At 37.0% G+C, this 26,037-nt stretch overlaps 2 protein-coding genes across 2 annotated transcripts in view; both read right to left on the reverse strand.

The window, feature by feature from the left end:
* The window catches only part of LOC137498949 (probable serine/threonine-protein kinase cdc7), a 112,574-nt gene extending 105,867 nt beyond the window's left edge, over positions 1-6,707 (reverse strand). The window contains exons 1-2 of the mRNA XM_068226830.1: positions 6,605-6,707; positions 1,114-3,135 (exon numbers count right to left, since the gene is read on the reverse strand). Coding sequence (XP_068082931.1) covers positions 1,114-3,135; positions 6,605-6,707 — 2,125 coding nt within the window. The remainder of the gene's footprint in view (positions 1-1,113; positions 3,136-6,604) is intronic.
* LOC136866744 (tyrosine-protein phosphatase non-receptor type 13) overlaps positions 2,970-26,037 on the reverse strand; it is a 179,957-nt gene continuing 156,889 nt past the window's right edge. The window contains exon 15 of the mRNA XM_068226831.1: positions 2,970-3,135. The gene's annotated coding sequence lies outside the window, so the exon portion shown is untranslated. The remainder of the gene's footprint in view (positions 3,136-26,037) is intronic.

Genomic DNA, 26,037 nt, shown 5'->3' on the forward strand with positions numbered 1-26,037 from the left:
GAATTCATGCACATTTGCATCCGTGAAAACTGTAAAAATAGATCATGAGACATAAAACTAATAACATTATTATTAAATCCTCACTCATCAAGACAGAGGAATTAACCGTACTCAGCTAAAATCCCCAATCCAGCTAGAAATCAAACCCGGGGGCCTCTGAACCAGTGGCAACTATGCTAACCATTCAGCCAAGGAGGCAGACAAATATGACATAACATGCAAACAGGCTTGTAATTTTACATGATATTGATATCATAATCTTGGCCATAAGACCTCCAGTTTTACATGGAATCCGAATCAGATGGATTTAAAAAATCCCACTGGCACTGCCAGGGATTTGAACAAAAGCTGACTTGGTGCCATAAGATATATTCATGTGATATTGGTAATGTATTGCTTGTAAAAAGTTGTAATTAAAACCAAACAAAAACTACCTCCGAGATTTAGTGGTCAGTGTTATAAGCTGCAGATTAAGATCTCCCATGATTGATCGTTGATGATGAGTGACTGAATTTGAAACTGGTCTGAGGGTCTGAAATGAAACATACTAAGTCTTGTGAAGAAAATTAAGGAACTATGTGATATGACAGGAATACAGAACCAAGATGAACATTCACTCTATCAAGTTTCTTCTTTATTTAACTTGAATTGGAAAGGGGTGGTTTCATGAAATTATGAGTACTGAATTTAATACTACCAGTATTTATTAGTCCTCAATTGTTCAGTCATTTGTGCAGCCTTAGGTTTGCATTTTCTTGCATAATCTGTCCCAAACATAGAAGGAACATAGATGACACAGCCTAGCAACCTTATACTCACAATATATAATAGATTTTTACAACATAACATGATAAAATGTTGACACATATTTATGTAAATACAGTAGTGTGATTATTCATTTAACATATGGTAGTCTAATCTAGCAGATACAGACAGCAAGTCTTTACAATGTTTACATCATTGCAAATAAATTAACAGCAGGATACCTGTATTTATTATAATAATAATATCATGTTTATGTTTTTCATCTTTCTGCATCAATTCATTCTGTTTTAGAAAATGTATGAATGCTTTGTAACATCTCTACTTCCCAAAGACTGTAAGGTTACTCACCAGTTAAGTCTTCTGTATCCTCAATAGGGTTACAGATGTTGTCACTACCAATGCTGCCGAGAGCTTTAGTCATTTGGGTATCAGGGATATGTAGAGTGAGCGAGGAAGGGTCATCGGGACTATCATCTACACTACTTTGTAACTCAATACATGGGATTGTTGTATTTAAAATATCCTCATTGCCATTGGCATTTAGTTTCATTATACAGTCACTTTCCAGTCTTGTGGATAACACAATCTCATCTTTCAGTTCATATGCAGGGGTTTCTATCACATCTAACATATTTTCAGTTAAATTATTATTATTATTATTATTATTATTATTATTATTATTATTATTATTATTATTATTATTATTATTATTATTGTTGTTGTTACTTTTAATCATATTTTTAGAATTTGCAGCTTTACTAATGTTATTTTTCTCAGTATCAATGTGCTGAAATACTTCTTTCTCTAATTTTTCCCAGCTATCTACATAATAGTTACTAAAGAGATCAACTCTCTCCTCACCTAATAGCTCATTGCAGTCTTTATTGATAATAGTTACGTTATTCTGAGTGCTTTCACTAGATGGGGAATAACATGTTTCTCTCAAAAACTGAGATTTGGGAAAGGACTGAACTACAAAACATCCGCTTTTTGTTTTCAAAGTACCAACTTTATTTTCAGTGACCTCCTTTTCATCCCCCGAATCTACTAAGGAGTGGTCTTCCCTAAGCATAGTCTTTGAATATGCAGTAGAAACTGTTGGTGGAACATGATCACTGCTATCTATTTCTTTTTTATCTTTACCATCTACTTCTGTACAAGTTTCAAACAGGTCTGTAGAATTTGCTGTTGACTGTATACTTTCTTTAGTACTACAATTTTCCAACATATTCTGTAGGAACAAGTCAAAATTTTCTGATAAATTTCTCATAGGCTTAAAGGATTCATATAAATCCAACTTTATAGGAATTTCACCAAGTTCTTGTGACTTTGAACCCAATGAAGGGGATGAAGAAATTTTATGTGTGTCAGAACAATGAATTTTGATACACTGTTCATTGCTTGAGGACATGTCCTCTCGTGATTTAGTCTCTGATAAATTGCAATTTGTATTACTGGTACTGCCTTTTGAGCAAGAATTTTGATTCAAATAACCCCCATCATGAAATGACAGTTTATTTGAAAGTTCATTAGGCAGTTTATTTAATGTTTTGTTAGATATACTTAATCCTAATGATGGTGTTTTAGTCACACTATCAGCAACGTTTTCATATTTCTCTTTTGCCAGTTCACTGCATAGCACATTCTGTGACACATTGGAAATAGGCATAGGTTTATTTTTAGACCCTCTGACATCATTAAATGGATCAAACTGATCCTCAAACATCTTTTTAACTTCATTATTATTGTCTTCAACAACCTGAGAAGCAGCTGACGTATTGAATGTGGTATGCTGTGGACTTGTAATACATTTTGTAGGAGAAGGTGGTGGGACATAAAAGCTTTGCAGGCTTGTGGTATTAAATCTAGCATCTTCAAACAGATCTGGATGATCTAGCATAGGGGACAGGACGTTAGTCATTGGTTTATGGTCAGAAGTCATGCTCTCAGCAAAATAAACACCACTATCATAGTCTTCGTTCTTGGGAAATTCACTTTCACTGTACACTTGGACCCACGAATTAGCAGAATATACATCGACACATGGTACTTCTTTTTTCACTAGAACATCACAAAAATTACTCTTTATAGAAGACTTGTTTTCACTCTTTCTTACAGTCATTACATCAATGATGTTTTTGGGAACTGAAATAACATCCTTCTTTTTAACCTCAAACACTTGATTTTCACTCATAATACTCTTTAGTTCCGCAGAAGTGTTAGACTTTGCTCGACGTCTCGGTGGAATGATCTTTGGTACAGTTTCAAATGGCTTCTCAAATGATTCACACTGAGTATTCTTTAGCTTTAACAGTTTTATTCGCCTTTTCAGTCTTGGAGCCGGAATAGGTGGTAGATTCGCACTCCGTCCTGAAATCATACATAAAAATAATATTCAGTACAAGAGAGTAGGAAATATATAATACCATTTTAAGTCAAGGGTAACTCACAAGAACAGAAAAATAGCACCCAGAGGAGTAACTTCGTGACTGCATGATAACTTATAGTATCAACTTATCATTGATAAAATTTGAAATTCCTGATATAGAATCTCACTCAATTATATTTCTGAGCAGGGAAAGGTAAAAACAGAAGAGAAGACAACTTTCCTCAGAGTAGATGAGATGTTATGTTGTAGGTACCTATATGTTCACTAGCATATCTTTTACTTATGATAAATAAAGATCAACTTCCTCAAATGATACTAAAAAGTAGCTGAGTTTTACTAAAACGCATGTGATACTTTTATACACTGTAATATACATCCACATTTTGCTCTGGTCACAAAAGAAAAACCAAAAAGGAGCCTCAAGCATAAACAAGTTATACCAAGATGGCAGACACCATCAACAACCACACCATGCTTTACTAACACACGACATTTACACCAACCCATGACAATAGATATGTTCTGTAAAGGTTAGAGAAATAAACTGAATATGTTAATGAAATATCCAATTATAATAGTACTGTTGTCCTCCCTATCACAATCTATGCATGCAAAATATGAAAGATTTTGAGCATGCAACGAATCCTGAGAATACAGTACATGGACTAAATGATGAGTCAGTGATACCAAGCACATCAGGAGAGCCAAAAGTGTGAGGTTCCTTAGAGAGTGGATTTCAGAAGACTAGTGGAATGGTTGCTCTCAAACAGACGAGAACCAAACTAGACAAGGCATACCATAGAAAACTGTATGCCTTGAAACATCTATCAATGAATGTCAAAATGAGACACTATAATGCAATAGTCAGACCCTCAATCCTCTACGTAGCCTAATTAAGAAGATTCCACTAAGAGCCCCCGAAGTACAAGAAAAGAAGTTCCTGAAAGAGATATAATCATGAAATTCTACAAAACTTAAATCTCTAAAGTTATATTTCACTAGATCAATACCTTTGACTTAGTCAATCAATAGCCTGTTTCTTTCGCCTATTTACTGAGCTGGTATGATTGGAAAAACCCTCTCGACATTAGTGTTGTGTGCAGGAATAGCAAAATAATAATCCAACATTTTCAACAGTTCAGCATGGCTATCTCCCTGCTTTTGCTTCCTACTAGCAAAATACGTAATCAACTTATCATTACAAGACAAGTTTTCAAGCACCTTGTTCCAGAAATTTGTTCAAATTAAACATTTTACATTTTCTTCTTCTTCTTCTTCTTTTATGACCACATAGGATCACTTTAGTCAGTCCGTCGTTCAGGTCTCTTTGAAGGGATTGTTCGGGCTTTGCGGTCCTCCCAGTACTTCTTCAGACGCTCCGATCTTCGTGCCCTTTCCTCAGTTGAAAATGTGCGTGTTGTTGGTTTGTTTTGTGTAAGGGTAAAGCGGAGGTTTGTATTCTTGAGTTTTGTATTCAATTTTATCTTATTTTTGGTGTCTTCTGTTGTAAGGCCTATTTCCTTCAGATCCTCTCTTACTTCTCTGATCCATTTACATCCTGTTGTGGTATTTTTTGAGACGAGATTGTGTTGTACTAGTTGTTTCAGAAGTCTCGAGTCCTGCATCCTCATGATATGTCCAAAGAATCCCAGTCTCCTCTTACGCATAGTATCTGTAATGGGTTCTAGCTCTTTGTACACGACTTTGTTAGGTATTAACCGCCACTGTCCATCTTTCTGATATTTTTTGTTGATACAGGTTCTTCCAATCCTCCTTTCAATTTTCTGAAGTCTGTCAGTCTTTGATTGTTTATTCAGGTAAAAGAGTGTTTCTGCTGCATATGTAGCTTCCGGTTTTATAACTGTGTTGTAGTGTTTTATTTTTGTATTTATTGATAGACATTTCTTTTTGTAGATATCCCATGTTAATTTTTGTGCTTTAGCTAATCTATTTGTTCTTACTTGGATTGAGATTTTTTCATTTAAGTTATGTGTTATTACTTCTCCAAGATATTTAAACTGAGTTACTATTTTGATTTTATTACCATTTATGGTGACTTCTTTTAGCTGTGTTGGTTTTTGGGGCATAATTTCTGTTTTTTCAAATGATATTTTGAGGCCAATTTTATTTGCAATGTTTTGAAGTTCTGATATCTGGGTTTTTGCTTCTTTTATGTCCACTGCTAGTAATGCTAAATCGTCAGCAAAACCCAGGCAATTTGTTTTGATTTTTCGGCCAATCTTTATTTTGGGGGGACATTTTCTAAACCATTCCCTCATTACCATTTCTAGAGCACAGTTAAATAATAGTGGTGAGAGCCCATCTCCCTGCCGTAGTCCAGTTTTAATTTCAAATGTCTCTGATGTTTCACCCCTAAACTTCACTTTTGACTTGGTATTGGTGAGAGTCAATTTTATCATGTTTATTAATTTGGGGTGTAGTCCAAGGTGTCTTAAAATTTTAAACAGAGATTCTCTATGGATGCAATCATAAGCTTTCTTGAAATCTACAAATGTTATCACCATATCTCTGTTTCTTCTCCTGTTATAGTCCATTATCAACTTAAGACTCATGATCTGATCAGGACAGCTCCTCCAGGGTCTGAAACCTCCTTGATATTCTCCTAGTTCTTTCTCAAGTTGTAAACTTATCCTATTAAGGATGATTATTGAAAATATTTTGTATGTTATGTCTAGGAGAGAGATTCCCCTGTAGTTATTAGGGTCGGTTTTGTCCCCTTTTTTGTGCAGAGGATGAATGAGGGCTGTTGTCCAGTGTTCTGGTAGTTCTTCTTTAATCCAGATAGAGACAAGTTGTTGATGGAGGGCAACTTTTGCTGAGGTTCCTGCATATTTCCAGATTTCCGCAAAGGTCTGATCTTCTCCTGGCGCTTTGTAGTTTTTTAATTTATTCAGAGCTTGGTAGACTTCCTTTATTGTGGGGGGATTGATGTTTTCTGGTGATGTTTTTATCACTGATTTCAATACCTTTTTCACTCAAATCTCAATACACCTCTGAACATCATCCATGCATACATCTTCATTCTGATTCATCCAATTAAAACACAAAGTCAGACAAGGATGCACACCATTTCTCCAATTAATTTGAACATTACTATAAAATGCAACAGCCTCTTTAACAAAACCATCCATCTCTTTATCAAATCCCAAATCCTAGCATTTGTCAGTATTTGTTTTATCTTTTGAGCAAACTTAGGAGGGAACATACATTATCTAATATACAAAAGTAATTGGATACAGATGAGAAATAAGATTTTAATGCCTCATACCAGGTGTATGCATAAGTTTATAAGCTTTGCCCTTTTTTTCTTTCTTTTTTTTTGGCAAAGAAAACATGTAATTTTCAAGGGAAATTCATTTTTTGTTTATTCAAAATATTGGTCAATGGCTCCTACATACTTTGACCATCTTTCAGGAAAGTCATGAATACCATGCCAGAAAAACTGCTTGTCTTTTGCAGCAAACCATTCTTCAAGCCATTTCCCAACTTCCTCGAAATTGCTGAAGTGCTGCTCTGCGAGTGCATGCCCCATTGATGCGAAGAGGTGATAGATGGCACCAGCAGGTCAGGGGAGTACGGCAGGTGTGGAAGGATGTCCCATCCAAGCAATTTAAAGGTGTCTTCACTGGTTTTGCAGTGTGAAACGGCATGTTGTCATGTAACAAAATCAATTTGCCATGTCTTCTGGCCCATCAATGCATGATTTAAATTAATCATTTGTTGGCGACAGTGTTGTGCATTAACAGTTTTGTCGGGCTTCAAGAGTCTTGGCACTTTTGTGGTCTACCAGAATGCGCACTGTCTTTCACATTGAAATCACCATGTTTAAATTGTCTAAACTGTCTCACATGTTCTAATCGATGGAGCATGTTCACCACATGTTTCTAGCAGCAAACAATGACTTTCCACAGCCGTTTTCTTTTGATTAAATAAGAAAAGCAATGCATGCCACAAATGTTCTTTTTCAGGCACAAACGTTGACATGATCACTGAACGATACAACACAGACGCTAGTGTTTGGTGGACTCAACTTGTGTGTGTTGGTAGGTTAATGTCAGACGAACAAACTGACATATGTGTCAAATTCATATGCTGATTACTGTTCGCTGGCGCCATCTTTTAGTGAAACCAGAAAAGACTTATGCATACACCTGGTACATCTCAATTATTCTTTCAAGAGCTGGAAACGGAGATAACCACCTTGTTTTGCTATGCCTAAGAAGTTACTAGAACTTAATTACAATAATCTTTAAGTTCGTATGGTTTTACTTTATTTATTTATTTATTTATTTATTTAGCATATGGCTTTTTGGATACATTCTGAGAAAAATAATTACATTCATCACTATGTTATAAACAAACTTCTAGTTCTAGTATGTATCTGATGGAATTCGGGGTTGCCATTAGAAATTCCTCATACTCTCCTCCATAAGCTCTCTTTCTGCATTCTTCCCTGCCGTGGTACGCCACAATCACATGTGGGTGAGGATTGCACTCCCCACCTGAAGAGCGAGTCTCCATATCTTCCATGCCCTGTTCTCAACTGATCGAGTGTTGTCCATACCTTGCGAGGTGGATCAAACCCAGGGATCATCTCAGAGATGAAAGGTAACAGCTGACATGTTTCTGGAGCATTTTGAAGCCATAATCTTCTCCAGGAATCAATGGTGTTAAATCTAGAGGAGAGGAGGATGTCTTAAACGAAGTCCGTTGATTCTAAGGTCAGGAATATCAGAATGCAGTGGTAGTGCAGGGTTTGCTAAAATCTTGTTGTATTCTCTAATCAATGCTTTTTCTTTTTCCTTCAAAGATTTGGGGGGAGATATGTGACTTAGGACAAGCAACCAGACGGTGGATGTAGACCTGATTGTTCCCAAAATAATATGCATACTATTATTAAATTGGACATCAATTTTGTTTATATGGGTACTGTTCACCCATAATGGTGCACACTATTCCACTGCAGAGTATACCAGGCTCAATGCAGAAGTCCACGGAGTTGTCACAGATGATCCCCACATGGTTCCACAAAGTTTTCAAATTATATTATTTCTTGTTCTCAGTTTAGCAGCAGTTTTTGTGAGGTGTGATTTATAAGACGGAGTTCTATCTAGTGAGACACCTAAAAATGGCAGTTCTTTATTGTGGATAAGGCGTGTACCATCCATATACATTTCCAGTGTTCTATGGATTCTCTATTATTAAGATGAAAACCAGACACTTCAGTTTTACTGTGCGGTATAGACAGAAAAAATATTATAAGGCTTAAACACAATAAACACTAAATCAATACCGTACTTGAACTATCTGACCCATGTTGGATGGCACCATAGAGTATATGAATTGGGCAACACACATGTACTATATATTCATTAACGTATTATTTTAATTTACTAAACACATCCTTGCCCTCAACTCACCTTATACCATAGAATTAGTGTTGGTACTGTTAGCGGCAATTGCTACACATTTTTCTTTTATACCTAAACTTGACTATGTACCTATCTCTAATGTATCGTGAATAAAATTATTTATGGCCTAGATTGTAGTGACTTATTCCCTGACTTTGCATACCGATTTTCGTTCAGATAGGGCCACTAATAACATAAATACTTGAGAATTAAATGTTATGCCCTCCCCTAAACTACCATTTCTCTCAACGTGAATACAATTATTTATGGCCTAGACTGTAGCTACTTATTCCCCGGCTGTGCATATTGATTTTCATTAAATTGTCTTCAGCCATTTTCTCGTGATGCGTGTACATACATAGACAGACAGATGGACAGAAATGATGGAAAATTAAAAAATGCATTTCCTTGTTACTGTGGACACGACCAACACAGAAATACAATCCTTTTAAAATTCTGAGCAATGTACAGACAAAACTCTTATTTTATATATATATATATATATATATATAGATTAAGGCAAGCCTCCGTGGCTCAGACGGCAGCGCGTCGGCCTCTCACCGCTGGATACCGTGGTTCAAATCCCGGTTACTCCATGTGAGATTTGTGCTGGACAAAGCAGAGGCGGGACAGGTTTTTCTCCGGGTACTCTGGTTTTCCCTGTCATCTTTCATTCCAGCAACACTCTCCATTCTCATTCCATAGCATCTATCATTCTTTAATAAATCACTCTGGGAGTGGCGACCCCATCGTACTAACAGCCTATATCTGCTTCATTCATTTCATCCCTGACCCGGTCAATGACTGGAAAACAGGTTGTAGGTTTTCATTTTCATTTAGATTAAGATAAGCATATGGCCTCAGCTAATGAAGTGTTGTCTTCTAGGAAGCCTGCCTACCAATTTTGACATTCCAGTTGTCCCTACTTTTTAGCAACGCAAGCAGAATTCAACTGGACAGATATTAAGGCTGATATTTTTGTCAGGTGACATTGAGCGCACTACCAGGAATATTTAAACATGACAACAAAGATATGGAGGTGTCAAGATTTTTGACATACTGTACTTCAAGAATTGACATTGAACCTGCCAGCTTGGGATCATGAGTTGGACACACTATCACTGATCTACAAAGGCAGTTATCCCATTGTGTTGCCCCTTAAATTTGCAATCACATCCACCAGTAAGGAACCTTAAATCTCATGCTAATCGTATAACTTACTACAGTACTTGGTAGTCATTTTATCTCTACCTTGGGATTTCTTTCACCATGATTAGAAATGGTGAAAGAATGTTATCCACTCCTGCTGTTTTAGAATAGGATTCCATTGTTAGATGCACTTGTGAACGGTTGGCTGTTGAGAGAGCTCTTGCATTATTCTAGTAATAAAGAAGTTAATACCTATTGAAATAGCTTAATTTTGTGTGTTTGTGAATCATTTAGTGCTATTTATAAAGTGGTGTTTAGTGCTTGTTGGTAGAAATTGGGAGTAGTGATATTTATTTAAATTTCATAACAAGTAATTCAGTTGGTCTTCAGTAAATTGCGTTTTCTGGGTTAAGTAAGCTAGCTAGGTGTACCTTGTTTCGAATTTAGGTTTACGGAATACTTTAGGTAATAATATTAACTTTAAAATTATTTGTAAATATCTGTAGGTTCATTGGTATAAAACTTAGAAAGGCAGATTATCATAAGGAATAGTACCGCCGCAACATTTCCGATATTTCGTATAGATATCCGTTCAAACTATCGCGAAGGTAATAATTTACTAAATTAAAAAAACATGATACACCTGTAAACTTCGATTTAAAAAGAAGTTAAAGAGATTACACGGTAATTTCACTGGATAATTACGGTACTTAACAGTTTTTGGATTGTTGACGATTGTTGATACCGTACATTCCAACGAGATCAAAGAGTACGCGCTATATGCTCAAGGTAGTTGTGTAAACAAAACAAGAAAATTCAGCCGATTACTTTATTCCGATAATTTGTAGCCTAAGGTCCCGGCATACTTTGTACTGTACTTTGCACCTTCGTTCATACATTGATTAAAAGTTAATAATTAAATTCCTATAGGGCCTATCGTAATAATATTGCATTTCAAGCCCCCGGAGTAGTTTTGACAGAAATTATTGTAGACAACCTCTTATTTTTCGGCATTTAAGGACACTTATATTCTCCGTCCCACATAGTAGGGAAAATAATAGTAATCCATCAGCGGTAAAATTCATATAACCACATTTCAATTTAGAATTGTAGTGCAGATACGGTATATTTAGATAGTACAGTATCTTACCTGCTATATGCGTGTGTATCTTTGTGTGTGTATATTAGAGCATAGTACTAATAATAAAATGCCTAAGCATTTAGCTTTGTTGGTAATCTTTGAGTACAGTAATTTGTGCAAATTTCAAACTTGTAATTTCAATTTCTGTTTGTGCTTAGTAGTGACATACGGTACCGGTATTGTAATTAGGATACGTCTGAACGTAGTTTAAAATTATTGTGGTGTACTGTACAGTAGTGTACGAGTAATATCTTATTAGAAATAGGCATGCTTATTTTATTATTGTAAAATTTTTGTGTAGTATAGTAGACATATCTGTAGAAACTCTCTTACTAAAATTCTGTTGTAATTAGGAGAGGCTTAATTGCAGTATAGAATTGTGTAATTGTTGTGTATTCCTTTCGGTATTCAGTAATTAACAGTAGTTTTTATCTGTTAGGGTGTTGTAGGACAAACATAGAATACGACTAAGTAGTATTATAGTGTAGTAGAATATTAATTACCTAATTGTCGTGTAATCTTTGAGTACTAACCTAGACAATATTTCGTTTTGTTCATTTTTTTCTTTTTGCACAAAACAAGTTATTTTATTTTTCCTTTTCTTTTCATTTTTTCTGTAAAGAATGGATAAAGAGTGCAAGTGTAGGTACTGTGGGTGTGGCGAGGCATTGAGGGGTATGAGGGAGGAGTTGGAGAGTTTGAGGGAGATAATTAGGATTCTCACAGAAGACAGGAAGGAAGATAGCACTCCTTCAAACAATGTACAGGTTACAGTAGGTGTACAAGAGGGAGGGGAAGGAAAGGGGGGAACTGTAGAAGACAGGTGGTCTAATGTTCTAAGGGGAAGGAGATTGCAGGCTAAGGGCTCTATTCAGGATCAGAATTCAGGACAGGTGTCTGTGAGAAATCAGTACGAGCCACTCCAGGTAGAGCAACAGAGGGAAGATGAGGAACAGGGAACTGTTGCTGAAATGTGTGGAAGTAGGAGGAAGGGAAAAGGTAGGAAAGGAAAATGTAGAGTAGATGATAGGAGACGACAGGTCGAACAGGGTCATGGGAGGGAGAAAAGAGAGGAGAAGTAGCTTCTGCAGCTATCAGGAAAGATACGGCTGACCAGAAGGGGAGGGGATCAAAGGAGGTGGGTAGGGTTGAGGCTCTGGTCATGGGGGATTCCATCGTTAGACATGTGGAGAAAGTGTGTGGAAGAAAGGGGACCAGGGTAGAGTGTTATCCAGGAATTAGGTTGAGGCAGATGCTGAGAAAAGTAGAAGAGAAGGAGGAGGGGAAGGAGAAGGTGGTAGTTTTTCACGTTGGTACCAACAACGTAAGGCAAGCTAAAATAATTACCAACATAGTTGGAGATGTGTGGGATCTGGTAAATGCAGCACGGGTGAAGTTTATCAGTGGAATACTGTGTAGGAGGTATACTGACTGGAGGGTGATTGGGGATTTAAATGAAACTATAGAGTGGGTATGTGGGAAACTGGGAGTTAAATTTCTAGATCCTAATGGGTGCGTAGGAGATAGGGATCTGCGCTCAGATGGCCTTCACTTAAATCGCAGTGGTACGTGTAAGTTAGGAAATTTGTTTAGAAGGGTAACAGGGAGGTACATTCAGGGAAACGGTGTTAAGGGTACAGAGATCTGGAAGTCAAGTAGGGATGACATAAAAATGATAATGTTTAACTGTAGAAGTACTGTAAAGAAAGGAATAGAATTAAGTAACTTAATAGATATATATTTACCAGATGTTCTAATAGGAGTTGAATCATGGCTGAGAAATGATATAATGGATGCAGAAATTTTCTCACGGAACTGGAGTGTGTATTGTAGAGATAGGATAGGAATGGTGGGAGGGTAAGTATTCATTCTGGTGAAAGAAGAATTTGTAAGCTACGAAAAAGTTAAAGATGAGAAACATGAAATTCTAGGTGTAAGGCTCATTTCTAAAGATAATAGGCAACTTGATGTCTTTGGATGCTAACACGGATTCAGAATTATTTGATAAGATAATCAGCTATGTGAAAAATGACATGGAAAGGAATGTGATTGTAGCGGGAGATCTTAATTTACCAAATGTCAATTGGGAAGGAAATGCGAACGACAGGAAGCATAAACAACAAATGGCAAATAAGCTAATATGGGAAGGACAGCTGATTCAGAAAATGATAGAACCAACTAGAGGGAAAAATATCCTGGACGTGGTGCTGATAAAACCAGATGAGCTCTATAGAGAAACCGAAGTAATAGATGGTATTAGTGATCGCAAAGCTGTTTTTGTCATAGTTAAAAATAAATGTGATAGAAAGTAAGGTTTTAAAAGTAGGACTATTAGGCAGTACCATATGACTGATAAAGCAGGCATGAGGCAGTTTTTTAAATGTAAGTATGATCGGTGGAAAAAGGTAAATAAGAATGTAAACAGACTCTCGGATGGGTTTAACACGTTCACTGCGTATTAGCAGAGCGTGACATATCCTCCAACCTGAGCAAAATATTTGTGTGGGACTCTTTAAAAGTTGTAATTATCAAAGTTTTGTACCTTGGTAGGATGAGTTCTATCGAACTATCCCACTCACGTGCCTGGTGTGTGACCCACACGGTGGGTGAAATCGAGAAGTAATACTGGTCACCAGACGGATCACGCGCCACATGCGTCGGTAGATGACTGTGCATTATTTACCTCGGATAGCAAACAAATGCATAAAGTATGTTAGACATAAATATATTTATATTTACACTTCTCTATTACAGAATTTGACAAACATAATGAAATACTTCGGCTAAATGGGTAGGTCTCGTGATGTTGAAGGAACCACATTGTCGGCCAACAGAAGAAAATATAAATAAAATGATAACAAAAGCATCACGACACAGTCAAAAATGATTACTGCACATTCTTTCAAGTTACTTATAAATGTGATGCAGGAATAAATGACAATTAGAAAATCTTTCGTATTATACACATACATGATGCAAGAATAAATGACAATTACAAGTTCAGTTCTTTTACTAAACATATTGCAGTAGTGGAATTTATTTATTTCAAAACCGGAACCACTCATAATTCTCCTGAAGAATTAAAAAATGCAATGTCTTAGCTCGCACTGAAGTGATCTTGCTGCTCAAAGATCCCATAAGTGAATGATGACGTATGACAACAACTCCGGAGAGGAAATACGTGGGAAACGGAATACGCATGCGCAAATATGGCTACGGATGAATCTGCTAGTAGACTGGACTTACACAATGTGCGGGATGACAATTAGAGCCTTTCTTACCTTGCGGAAAACCTGTGATTTACATTTCCTAGCAACCGTCCCATGACACGCTAAGCGCGCGCTCCGCACCTGCTTATAAAGTAGCGTCACGTGTCCAGCGCGTGATCCGCATTGAACGTGTTAAAGAAATTGTTGAGGAATGTGAAAACAGGTTTGTACCTTTAAAGGTGGTAAGGAATGGTAAAGACCCACCTTATTATAATAGAGAAATAAAGAGACTAAGGAGGAGGTGCAGATTGGAAAGAAATAGAGTTCGAAATGGCCATGGAAGTAAGGAGAAATTGAAGGAACTTACTAGAAAATTGAATCTAGCAAAGAAGGCAGCTAAGGATAACATGATGGCAAGCATAATTGGCAGTCATACAAATTTTAGTGAAAAATGGAAGGCTATGTATAGGTATTTTAAGGCAGAAACAGGTTCCAAGAAGGACATTCCAGGAATAATTAATGAACAAGGAGAGTGTGTATGTGAGGATCTTCAAAAGGCAGAAGTATTCAGTCAGCAGTATGTAAAGATTGTTGGTAACAAGGATAATGTCCAGATAGAGGAGGTGACTAATACTAAAGAAGTACTAAAATTTACATATGATAACAATGATATTTACAATAAGATACAAAAGTTGAAAACTAGAAAAGCAGTTGGAATTGATAAGACTTCTGGGGATATACTAAAGACAATGGCTTGGGATATAGTACCATATCTGAAGTAATTATTTGATTATTGTTTGGTTGAAGGAGCAATACCAAATGAATGGAGAGTTGCTACAGTAGCCCCTGTATATAAAGGAAAGGGTGATAGACATAAAGCTGAAAATTACAGGCCAGTAAGTTTGACATGCGTTGTACATACTCTTTGGGAAGGCATTCTTTCTGATTACATTAGATATGTTTGCAAAATTAATAACTGGTTTGATAGAAGGCAATTCGGTTTTAGGAAGGGTTATTCCACTGAAGCTCAACTTGTAGGATTCCAGCAAGATATAGCATATTTTGGATTCTGGAGGTCAAATGGACTGTATCGCAATTGACCTGCCTAAAGCATTTGATAGGGTGGATCATGGGAGACTACTGACAAAAATGAGTGCAATTGAACTGGACAAAAGAGTGACTGAATGGGTTGCTATATTTCTAGAAAATAGATTTCAGAGAATTAGAGTAGGCGAAGCTTTATCCGACCCTGTAATAATTAAGAGGGGAATTCCTCAAGGCAGTATTATTGGACCTTTATGTTTTCTTATATATATAAATGATATGAGCAAAGAAGTGGAATCAGAGGTAAGGCTTTTTGCGGATGATGTTATTCTCTATAGAGTAATAAGTAAGTTACAAGATTGTGAGCAACTGCAAAATGACCTTGATAATGTTGTGAGATGGACAGTAGGCAATGGTATGCTGATAAATGGGGTTAAAAGTCAGGTTGTGAGTTTTACAAATAGGAAAAGTCCTCTGAGTTTCAATTACTGTGTTGATAGAGTGAAAGTTCCTTTTGGGGAACATTGTAAGTATCTGGGTGTTAATATAAGGAAAGATCTTCATTGGGGTAATCACATAAATGGGATTGTAAATAAAGGGTACAGATCTCTGCACATGGTTATGAGGGTGTTTAGAGGTTGTAGTAAGGATGTAAAGGAGAGGGCTTATAAGTCTCTGGTAAGACCCCAACTAAAGTATGGTTCCAGTGTATGGGACCCTCGCCAGGATTACTTGATTCAAGAAGTGGGAAAAATCCAAAGAAAGGCAGTTCGATTTGTTCTGGGTGACTTCCGACAAAAGAGTTGCGTTACAAAAATGTTGCAAATTTTTGCTGGGAAGAACTGGGAGAAAGGAGACGAGCTGCTCGACTGAGTGGTATGTACAGAGACTTACAATAATTGAAAATCTTCCACCTTTTTGATACTTTTTATTTGCTTTTTTAGCAAATTAATTAATTATAAACAGTACATGTTTCGTTCTTATTTGAGAACATCTTCAGCTGTGGTATAGCTTAGGTGCATCACTGAGTTGTTGAGTACATTATTTTCAGGTACCTTGTTCCTCTTAAAAACTATTTGAATGTAAATTGAATTAACATGACATTAACCCATATGTGCCCACTGTCAACATTTGTCGATGTTAATATCTGAATATTGTCGATCTTATATCGGTAAATCTGAATAATATTTTTGAGGTGCATTGTTTACAATTCATACTTTGATACTTACTGCAGAGCACGAAAACAAGAATCACTCTTTTTCGCGCCTTATCGCGTGGCTGCGTATGAAATATAATTCTGTATACACTCAAGAGGATGACGCTTCCGTCGTGGTGAGTAATATTTTCTTATAGTATTGTTACAGTTGAAAGTAAGATCGGACTGTTGTGTTAAACGTAATAACGAAACATGCCTTTAACAGGTTTTGAATTCATTTATGGCTGATTTATAGTTGCTTTTGTCTAGCAGAGCAGAAAATTTCCACGTTGATTTATGTCGACAGTGGGCGCGAATGGGACTGCCTCAGTACTGATATACAATTTGCATTTATTCTTCTCAGAGTGACCGTCGAGGAGATCGTAATCATCCTAGAGGAATCACAAAACATCCTAGATGCTAATATATACATAAAACAACCTGAAAATGCTTTCCATAGTGACGGGGATAGCGATGATGATGAGTCTTGTGGAGATATAAACAGACACTCTAGTAATCAACTCCGCGCTGATGCTGAACTAGTGTGTACAAAAATAAGTGAAAATGGTACAATGGTAATGCTGAAATTAAATACATAACAGTAATTCAGCCAGCATGTATAATTCCGCATAATATGCACATGGGGAGCGTCGATCGATTGGATCAAAATATATCTTGTTACCGCATCAGCATCAAAAACAAGAAATGGTTCTGGCCTCTAATTGCGTTCCTTCTGAACGTCTCCATGGACAATGCATGGCAACTTTACCGTTTGACCCCAAAGGGCATAGAGGAAAATTTAGACCTTCTCGGCTTCACACGGTACATCGTTAGGACATATATCCTATCTCGTGCCGCTACGCGTCCTAACGCATGAAGACCGAGTATGAAAGTATCTTCACGCGTGTTGCCAGAAGTGCGTTCCGATGGGGTATCCCACCACCTCGAAACAAGAGGGAAGCAAGTGTGGTGCACTCACAGTGGTAAAGCTGCCAGGAAACAGTGCAAAAATGTAACGTTGGCCACCACGTCCTTTGCTTCGAGTCATTTCACTCACTCTAAACCAGACTGGATGAAGAAAAGCAGAGTGTAACCTCAAAACGAGGACTAAACTGTTTTGAAATTCTACTCGTAGTTTTCCATTTTTGCTATTTTCAGAGTGATCATCCTTGCTCAAAATTTGGTATTGTGTGTATAACAAGTACTATAAACATACGAATATTGTCCTTTTGTTTTTAAACAGTATGCATTCTAAATCGAGACGAACTGTTCCTCATTCATGTTTTTAAAATATTTTCTGCTTATTCAACACTTATGTGACTAATATTCACTAACTGATTAATTATTACATTCATATAAGCTTAAAATGCGAAGAAAAGTTCCTTTTTTGGGCATGTCTCTTACCCTACCCGTTCATGCTCACTGTCGACATACGTCGACACGGTAAATCTCCACGAAAATATGTTAATGAAACCTAAAATCATCATAAGCCTTTCATTTAGGTTACAAACAACTGTACTTACGAAATATATCGCAATATTCCACAGAAAAATAATTTGGGCAGATATGGGTTAAAACAATGTGGTGGTTAATGGGATGGTGAAATGAGACATTGGTGGTTAATGGGTTGGTGAAATGAGACAGGGTGAACACATAATTAGCTTACTTAAAAACTATAGCTATTCATTTGAATAGCTCTTGTTAAAAGTTTCAAACTCTGTTACACTAAAAAATACCTGTTTGTTTTCCAGTTAAAAGGTTTTTTAAAACATTTGACTCCTTGACACTGTTCTAAATATTGTTGATTGTTCACTTCTTTCACTCCTTCCAGGTTGGCTGTTATTTATTTTGAGCTTACTTAACGTGTCTTAAATTGAGTCTAATGCGGAACTTTGAAGCTGATTGCCGTTCTATAATTGAGAGGGGAGCTTCGTCTCAATTTCTTACTGTTGTTAAACTCCAATTCTACCGTGGCCCTGGAGGAGCTACGTTTGAAGCTGCTTTACGTCTTGTGCACAAATGTATTTCCTCCAGGGCCACGGTAGAATTGGAGTTTCACAACAGTAAGAAATTTGGACGAAGCTCCCCTCTCAATTATAGAACGGCAATCAGCTTCAAAGTCCGCATTAGACTCAATTTAAGACACATTAAGTAAGCTCAAAATAAATAACAGCCAACCTGGAAGGAGTGAAAGAAGTGAACATACAACAATATTTAGAACAGTGTCAAGGAGTCATCCATTTTAAAAAACCTTTTAACTGGAAGACAAACAGATATTTTTTAGTGTAACAGAGTTTGAAACTTTTAACAAGAACTGAAAATGAAAATGCATAGATATATTTTTTTAAGTAGGCTAATTATGTATTCATCCTGTCTCATTTCACCAACCCATTAATCACCAAATTGTTTTAATATCATTTTAATTCAATTTATATTCAAATAGTTTTTAAGAGGATAAAGGTACCTGAAAATGATGTACTCAAAAACTCAGTGATTCACCTAAGCTATACCACAGCTGAAGATGTTCTCAAATAAGAACGAAACATGTACTGTTTATAATTAATTAATTTGCTAAAAAGCAAATAAAAGATTTGGAAGATTTTCAATTATTGTAAGTCTCTGTAATTAGAATTTGATATGGAAAATGAAGCTGATTACTTGCAATGAGAGGTAAGTTCCGAGCTGTCAGCAGAGAAATGGCGTGGAAAGACATTAGTAGACGAATAAGTTTGTATGGCGTCTTTAAAAGTAGGAAAGATCACAATATGAAGATAAAGTTGGAATACAAGAGGACAAATTGGGGCAAATATTCATTTATAGGAAGGGGAGTTAGGGATTGGAATAACTTACCGAGGGAGATGTTCAATAAATTTCCAATGTCATTGAAATCGTTTAAGAAAAGGCTACGAAAACAACAGATAGGGAATCTGCCACCTGGGCGACTGCCCTAAATGCAGATCAGTATTGACTGATAGTATGTTTTATTAACTGTTCTCCACACTTCTTCCAGTAAGATTCTTTTACAGTATCATTAATCATATCCCAGTTACTTGTGTGATCAAACCTTCATCAGAAGATTCTCTTTTATATCAAGTAGGCAATTAAAATATCCCCATCATCTCTCCAAAGTTTCCCTCAAATAAGCAGTGTGGTTCACCTGTCTTATGGAAACATTATTCATTTCCCCTTTTACCTGTTCTATAAGGTTTGATGTGTATAACATTCTCAAACTATTTTTCTGAAATCTGACCCAACATTTTCTGGTTACTTCCAAAAACCTTTGGGGATTTCCTTCTGGAGTCAACAGTAATTTAGTTTTCTTACTCTTTTGTTTATCACATTCCCTACTTACAGCAATTTTCACTTGAAGCCATAGATTTGCCTTCCTTTTCAGTTTACATGTGTCTCAACTGCATCATTTCATAAGGACATATTGTTGCTCAACAAAACAAATAAGTGCATGGTACTGTATGTTCCTTGCATGTAATATTTTATCACATTTAATTTGAATTATTATCAAAATAAGCTCACCGGACAAAAACTGGTCATCCCTGGAGAAATCATTATAAGCATCATTTAGTACTGTGTAACTTCACCCCTGGACTTGATAACCGCCTGGATTCGGTTAGGAAGTGAGTTCAGGAGGTTATACAGGTACATAATTCCACCAAATTGCGGGGATGCTGATGTCGGCATTTTACCCGTTGTTCCAACATGTCCCACAGATTTTCAATGGGGTTCCAATCAGGAGATTTTTCAGGCCAATCGAGATGTAATAAAACCAATTATATATGCATCCAGTCCAACGAACTTTGCTGCTGTCATCTTGAAAAATTGGGGTATCATCAGGCAGATGGTAACTGAAAGGCAACGACTGACCATCCAGAATTTCTAAATAAACATGCTGGTTCATGTTAGTGGTCACTTTAGTGAGCGAGCCGAATCTATGATACAAACCCCCCCCAAAACATCGCAGACCCACCTCTGGCTTGAACCTGAACTTGCACACATCCAGGATGAAATGCTTCATTTGGCCTTCGGTGCACTCGACGACATGCTTCATTGAAATACACGCAAAAACATGATTCGTCAGACCACATTATGTTCCGCCAGTCAGTTGCTGCCAATGTTCAATGATTTATAGCCCGTTGAACGCACACAGCTTTATGTGCCTGTGTAAGCAATGGCCTCTTACGAGGTCATGGGCTCCTACTGTTCACTGCATGCAGTTCCCGTCGCAATGTTCTCTCACTAACAGGTTGGGATGGACCTTCATTCAATGAATGCAGCAATTCCTGTTGGGTTTTGAAGCAATTTTGATTCACAAGCCGTGAAATGCCTCTCCAGTCCACAATTCTGATGTTGTGTTTCGAGGCCACTTACAGTACACCACTGCTTGTAGACACGCTGCAAAACACTAACATATCCAGCAACTTCATGCACCGTACGGCCATGGACACGGCCAAACACGATTGCCCCTTTTTGCCACTCTGCCACACCCTTACATCTACCAACGTTGAGGTACACTGTCCACTTGAAACATCAATATCTCACTAATCGTTACTGCCTTATGCTCATGTAGAGGTAATGCACATGCGGTTGAGCACGGGACTTGTTTGCTGCACTGTCTGTACAGGCTTAACGATTCATCTGTGCGTGCCCACTAGGGTGACTAAGGTTTTGTCCAATGAGCTTATAATTCACCTCCCATGTAGTTACAAACCATGCAGATACCCACAACAAATATAACATCTAAACATTCACTTTTTCTGAGAAAAGTGTACCTATGAAGAACTTTAACAATACTCATTCCCTTTTTTTTTTAGTGACTGTACATACATTATGTTCTAAATTTTCACATTGTTGTTCTTAAACAATGTTTTGCCCTTTTTCCCAGTACCATTGAGCCATGTGGAGTCGACTGCTATATAGACTTTATTATTGCATATGTTTATTGTTATCCAACTGACTAGCCACCACTTCTAGCTGTTAGCTGACTGACATGACTTCCTGTTTCTGTCTGACATAGAAGTACAGAGTGTACTGTTTGATATTAACAATGCAATAACAGTCCATGTAGCCAACAGTAGAAATATAAGATAAAAATCTAGTGTCCAAATTTTACCAGTTTGGCCTTGTTAAACTCGACTGAAATATAAAAACTACATACACCTCTTTCTGTATGGCTCTTTGGATGAATGATCAGTGTAGTGGCCTTCGGCTCTGAGGGCCCTGGGTTCAGTTCCAGACAGGATAGGAATTTACTGTAACCATGTTCAGTTAATTCCTCTAGTTTGGGATGTGGGTGTTTGTATTCGTATTTAATACACATGTTCATTTACATACAATACATCACACTACAAACCACCACAGACACACACAATAGTGAAGACATCTGTCCACATTGGGTTGGTGTCAGGAAATATGTCCAACCATGAAACTGGGCTTAATCCATACAAAGTGCCAAAGTCCAGGAAGGTGAAACTAATTTCTATTTCCACAATGTTGTGCATAACAACATGTTATAATGAAAATTACTTTTCCTTCATATCTATTTTTTTTTTTTTAAATACCATAATATCTACTCAGACACATCAAAAATTGATATACCATCTTTTTCCATACACAGACATCCATTTTCCCTAAGGAGCATGTTTGGTAACACCATATTTTAATACAAAACTTTACACTTACCTCTTGAACACGAGTGGTTGTGTGCCATTTAAAGCAAAATATTTAAAACTTTTTATCAAATATTTTTAGCACATAAAAAAATGCTTTTCACATTTTTAGCACATAAAAATCCACTCCCTAGTAATCTTTAAGGAATGCTTGGGCAGTCATGGAATTTTATAATGATATTGTACACTATGTTATCTGTTGCAATCTACTGCTGAGCTTAAGTTACAGAAAATTATATCTGCCTACAGACACACAAAGGTGAGAAAGCTTCAGGTTAATGAAACTGGATGTGAATGTGATCACTGAAAAGTGAAAAGTTCTGAAGAATAGACAGTAAGCAGGTCCAGGATATTTAAATAGAATATGTCATTTACGGGGATATAATACCATCGAACCGGTGAAGGTAGTAGCTTTTTAACATACTTTTGATGCTACTTCAAAGAGGAGCTGAACTACTACATTAAGAATACCAGATGACTGGAAGATAGGGTTGATTATACCATTATTTAAGGAAGGATGAATTACCATGCTGTCACACTGCCTTAAGATAATGGAAAAGACAGAAGAGACTAAGAACACCAATTTGAGGAAGAAAAAATGGTTTCAGATGCACCAGAGGGATAACAGATTTTAGATCATTAGATAGATAATGGAAAAGTACTGGTAAAGAGGCAAAGACCTACCTGCTGTGTTTCTTTACTTAGAAAAAAGCTCATGACAGCATGCTGAGAAGTAAAATATTTACGAGCCTACACAAAGTGATGGTTCCAAAATCTTTAATTCAGAAGATCCAATTGTATGAAGGCTGTAACAGCAGTGTTCAAATGAAGAATGGCAGACTGGAATAGTTTTGAAGAAAGAGAGGAGTATAACTAGACATTTCACTGTCCTCACTACTCTTCATCATACTCATGGGATATCATTATCACGGAAATTAAAGCAAGCGATGATGGTAAAAAAACTTGTGTCCTCATCCCGAGATGGTGCAGCTCTTTTCAGGAGGCTGGTGATTTTATTGCATTTGCTTTTTCTGCCAAACCAATATTGCAAAGAATTTTCTATGTATTGCCAGCATTATGAGTTTGTAAGGTCAAAAGCATGACATATCTTAGTATTCCTGATATTTTTGTATTATACTATTACATAATTTTCTGTATTTTTCAAGGTTATCCATGGATTTTTTTTTAAATTTAATATTTTTAAGTTGTATTTCACTGGCTCAATTTTTCCTGTATGTCTCCCATCAGCTAAAATGTGGATTTTTTATCACTCATACTGTCTGTATAGGGGCATGCTTGGCACAGGAACGCTAAAAGAAATTTGTTAAAGAAGGATATTTTGTCTTTTATGTAATGTAGAAGCTAATGTTGTGTCTCCTCCATGAATGCCTCTTTATTTAGATTACTGAAATCTTGGTAGGTAATTAATTTAGGCTCATATTTGGGACATTTCAGTGAATATGTTGCATGAAGGTGGTGATGTGACAGTCTGGCAGCTGGGCAGTTGTCCGTAAGCATGCTTGTCAGTAGTCGGATTCAGTAGAGTCGTATTTTATTATGTCAGTATTAAAAGCCTCTCATTAAAATCATGTGCTCATACCTGGGTCCAGCAGTACTCCTCCAGGTCTTCACTATAAACTAGTCTTATGTGCGTGATACAAAACTCCTATTATACATTTTGTATTACAAAACTGCAGCTCGACAAATAAGTACTCTGACCCGTTGTAATATTTTTTTCAGTGTTTTAAATATTTCTTTGAATTTCATATTGTTGCACAAATTTAGGGTCAGTGCATAAGTTTGTGCGGTTCTTATATTTTATTTTATTTTACTGTCACTGTCATGCACTGTAACACACAATCACAATGTGATGTATTCACCTCCACACTCTATGACCTTCTGCCAACGTTCAGGTAACAATTGAACGCCTCGCCTGTAGAACTGTTTGGGCTTTGACTGGAAGAAATCTGTTAGCCACTGTCAAGAGAAGCTTCATCAGGAAACACTTGCCCCTGAATGTGGTTAGAAAGAGAGCGGAAAAGGTGGAAATCTGATGGGGCAAGTTCAGGGCGATACGGAGGATGAGGAAGAGGTTCCCAGCCAAGTTCAGTAATCACACCTTTGGTCAATTGCACTGAATGCGGATGAGTGTTATCATGGAGCAATAAGACTGGTTGTTGTCTTGTCCTTTGTTGTCAATAGCAACGGCAAGCGGTCTTAGCTGGCCATTATACACAGCAGAGGTAACTGTTACATTTTTCAGAAGAAGTTCATGGTGAAGAATGCCATTCTTGTTCCACCAAACACACAACATGATTTTCTGTGGATGGGCACTATCCCCAGCACGAGGAGTTGCTTGTTCTGATGGGCTGAGCCACTCTTTTCTCTTCTTCATGCTGACATACAGCACCACTTCTCATCACCGGTGACAATGTTTGAAAGGAATGCTTCGTGCCTATCACAAGCCAACCAGTGCTAGGCAAGCAATGTTGAACAGATGTTTACTCATAAATTTTTGTTACTGTCATTTAGCACATGTGGTACCCATATACCCAATTTCTGTACCTCACCCATCAAATGCAAATGGCGTACAATAGTTGACTGATCACATTAGAAAACTTGCGCCATTTCCCGCGTTGTTTGACGAGGATTTTCATGAAGCACTTCATTCAGGTGATTTCCTTCAAAATTTGAAGGTCTTCCAGAATGCTGATCATCAGACAAGTCAAATCATCCTGCTCAAAAGCAGGAAAACCATTTTTGTGTTGTTCTTTCAGCAATTGCTTCATTCCTGTACACTTCACAAATTGTTCTCACAGCTCCTGCTGCACTGGATTCTTGGTTAAACTCAAATAGTAAAATGCATCAGAAATGCTCACTTTCCTCAACTTGAAATTCCATATCTGCTTGTCTGAAATGTACACAAATAATACGTTCACAATCAAGAAAACTTGTGTTTCACAACACACAAACTCCTAACTCAGTTAAAACAACGGAATAACGATAAGCAATCCCTTCGCGCTGCATTGTTGCCAACCCAAAAGAATACCGCATGAACTTATGCATCGACCTAATATATCCCTACATTTCAACCACCTTTCCCTAGTCTATCATTTCTCATTACCATGTAACCCTCCATACATAACAGCGAAGATGGGATAGATGATTTCAACCATGTCTCAAATATCAGTCTTCTTCCTGACCTTTATACCAATTTATTGGGGTCGGCTACTGAAGTGGACATGGCCCTTCCAGATGTCAAACCTATATGGAGGGATGAATTCACTATTGCATGTTTCTGTTGTGGATGTGGTATGGTGTGAAATGTATATGAAGACAAGTATATTAAAACAAGTGAGCCATCTGATGTGTTCAGGCTTATTACTAAGTAATATTACCTAGTTCTTCATGGTATGTGGCATAAATTATTCTATCATCCCATTTCACTATCACTGTCCCATCCTTTGACCATAAATGTTTTTCCCCAAACTTTAAAATGATTTCCTGTAAGAAATTAAGATCTTCATTTCTTACAGGAAGAGAGAAGAGGGTAATACAAGATCGATTGTAGTCAAGTATGTGTCCCATCAGAAGAGAAACACGTTTACTAATAAGAAAAGACTGGAAGGTAAAGAACTTGCAGACTCCAGTACACCATATATACACACTAGCATGGGCAGCTCATACATTGCTCCAGATTGTCAGTCTTTATAATCAAGACTAGTACTTTTATTACTTTGTCACTTTCCTAGAGAGAACTCCGTAAGTCTTCTATTATCTTTGTGTTAAAGTTTATAGACACCTCCAATTGTTCTACAACTACCTTCATGGCCTGCTTCTGTATTATGTTGGCAAACAGGCTCAATATATCCTTGTTGCACAGCATTTCCTGTACAGCTTGCTTGACTAGACTCTTTACTTTGGATGGTATAATTTTTCACCTACTAGATAATAATTACACAAATCACTACACAAGCAATCTCTTGTATAAATGGGCTGATGACCTTCGATGTTAGGCCCCTTAAAACAACA

Source organism: Anabrus simplex, chromosome 3 (genome assembly GCF_040414725.1).
Source record: "Anabrus simplex isolate iqAnaSimp1 chromosome 3, ASM4041472v1, whole genome shotgun sequence".
In the NCBI taxonomy this organism is placed as follows: domain Eukaryota; kingdom Metazoa; phylum Arthropoda; class Insecta; order Orthoptera; family Tettigoniidae; genus Anabrus; species Anabrus simplex.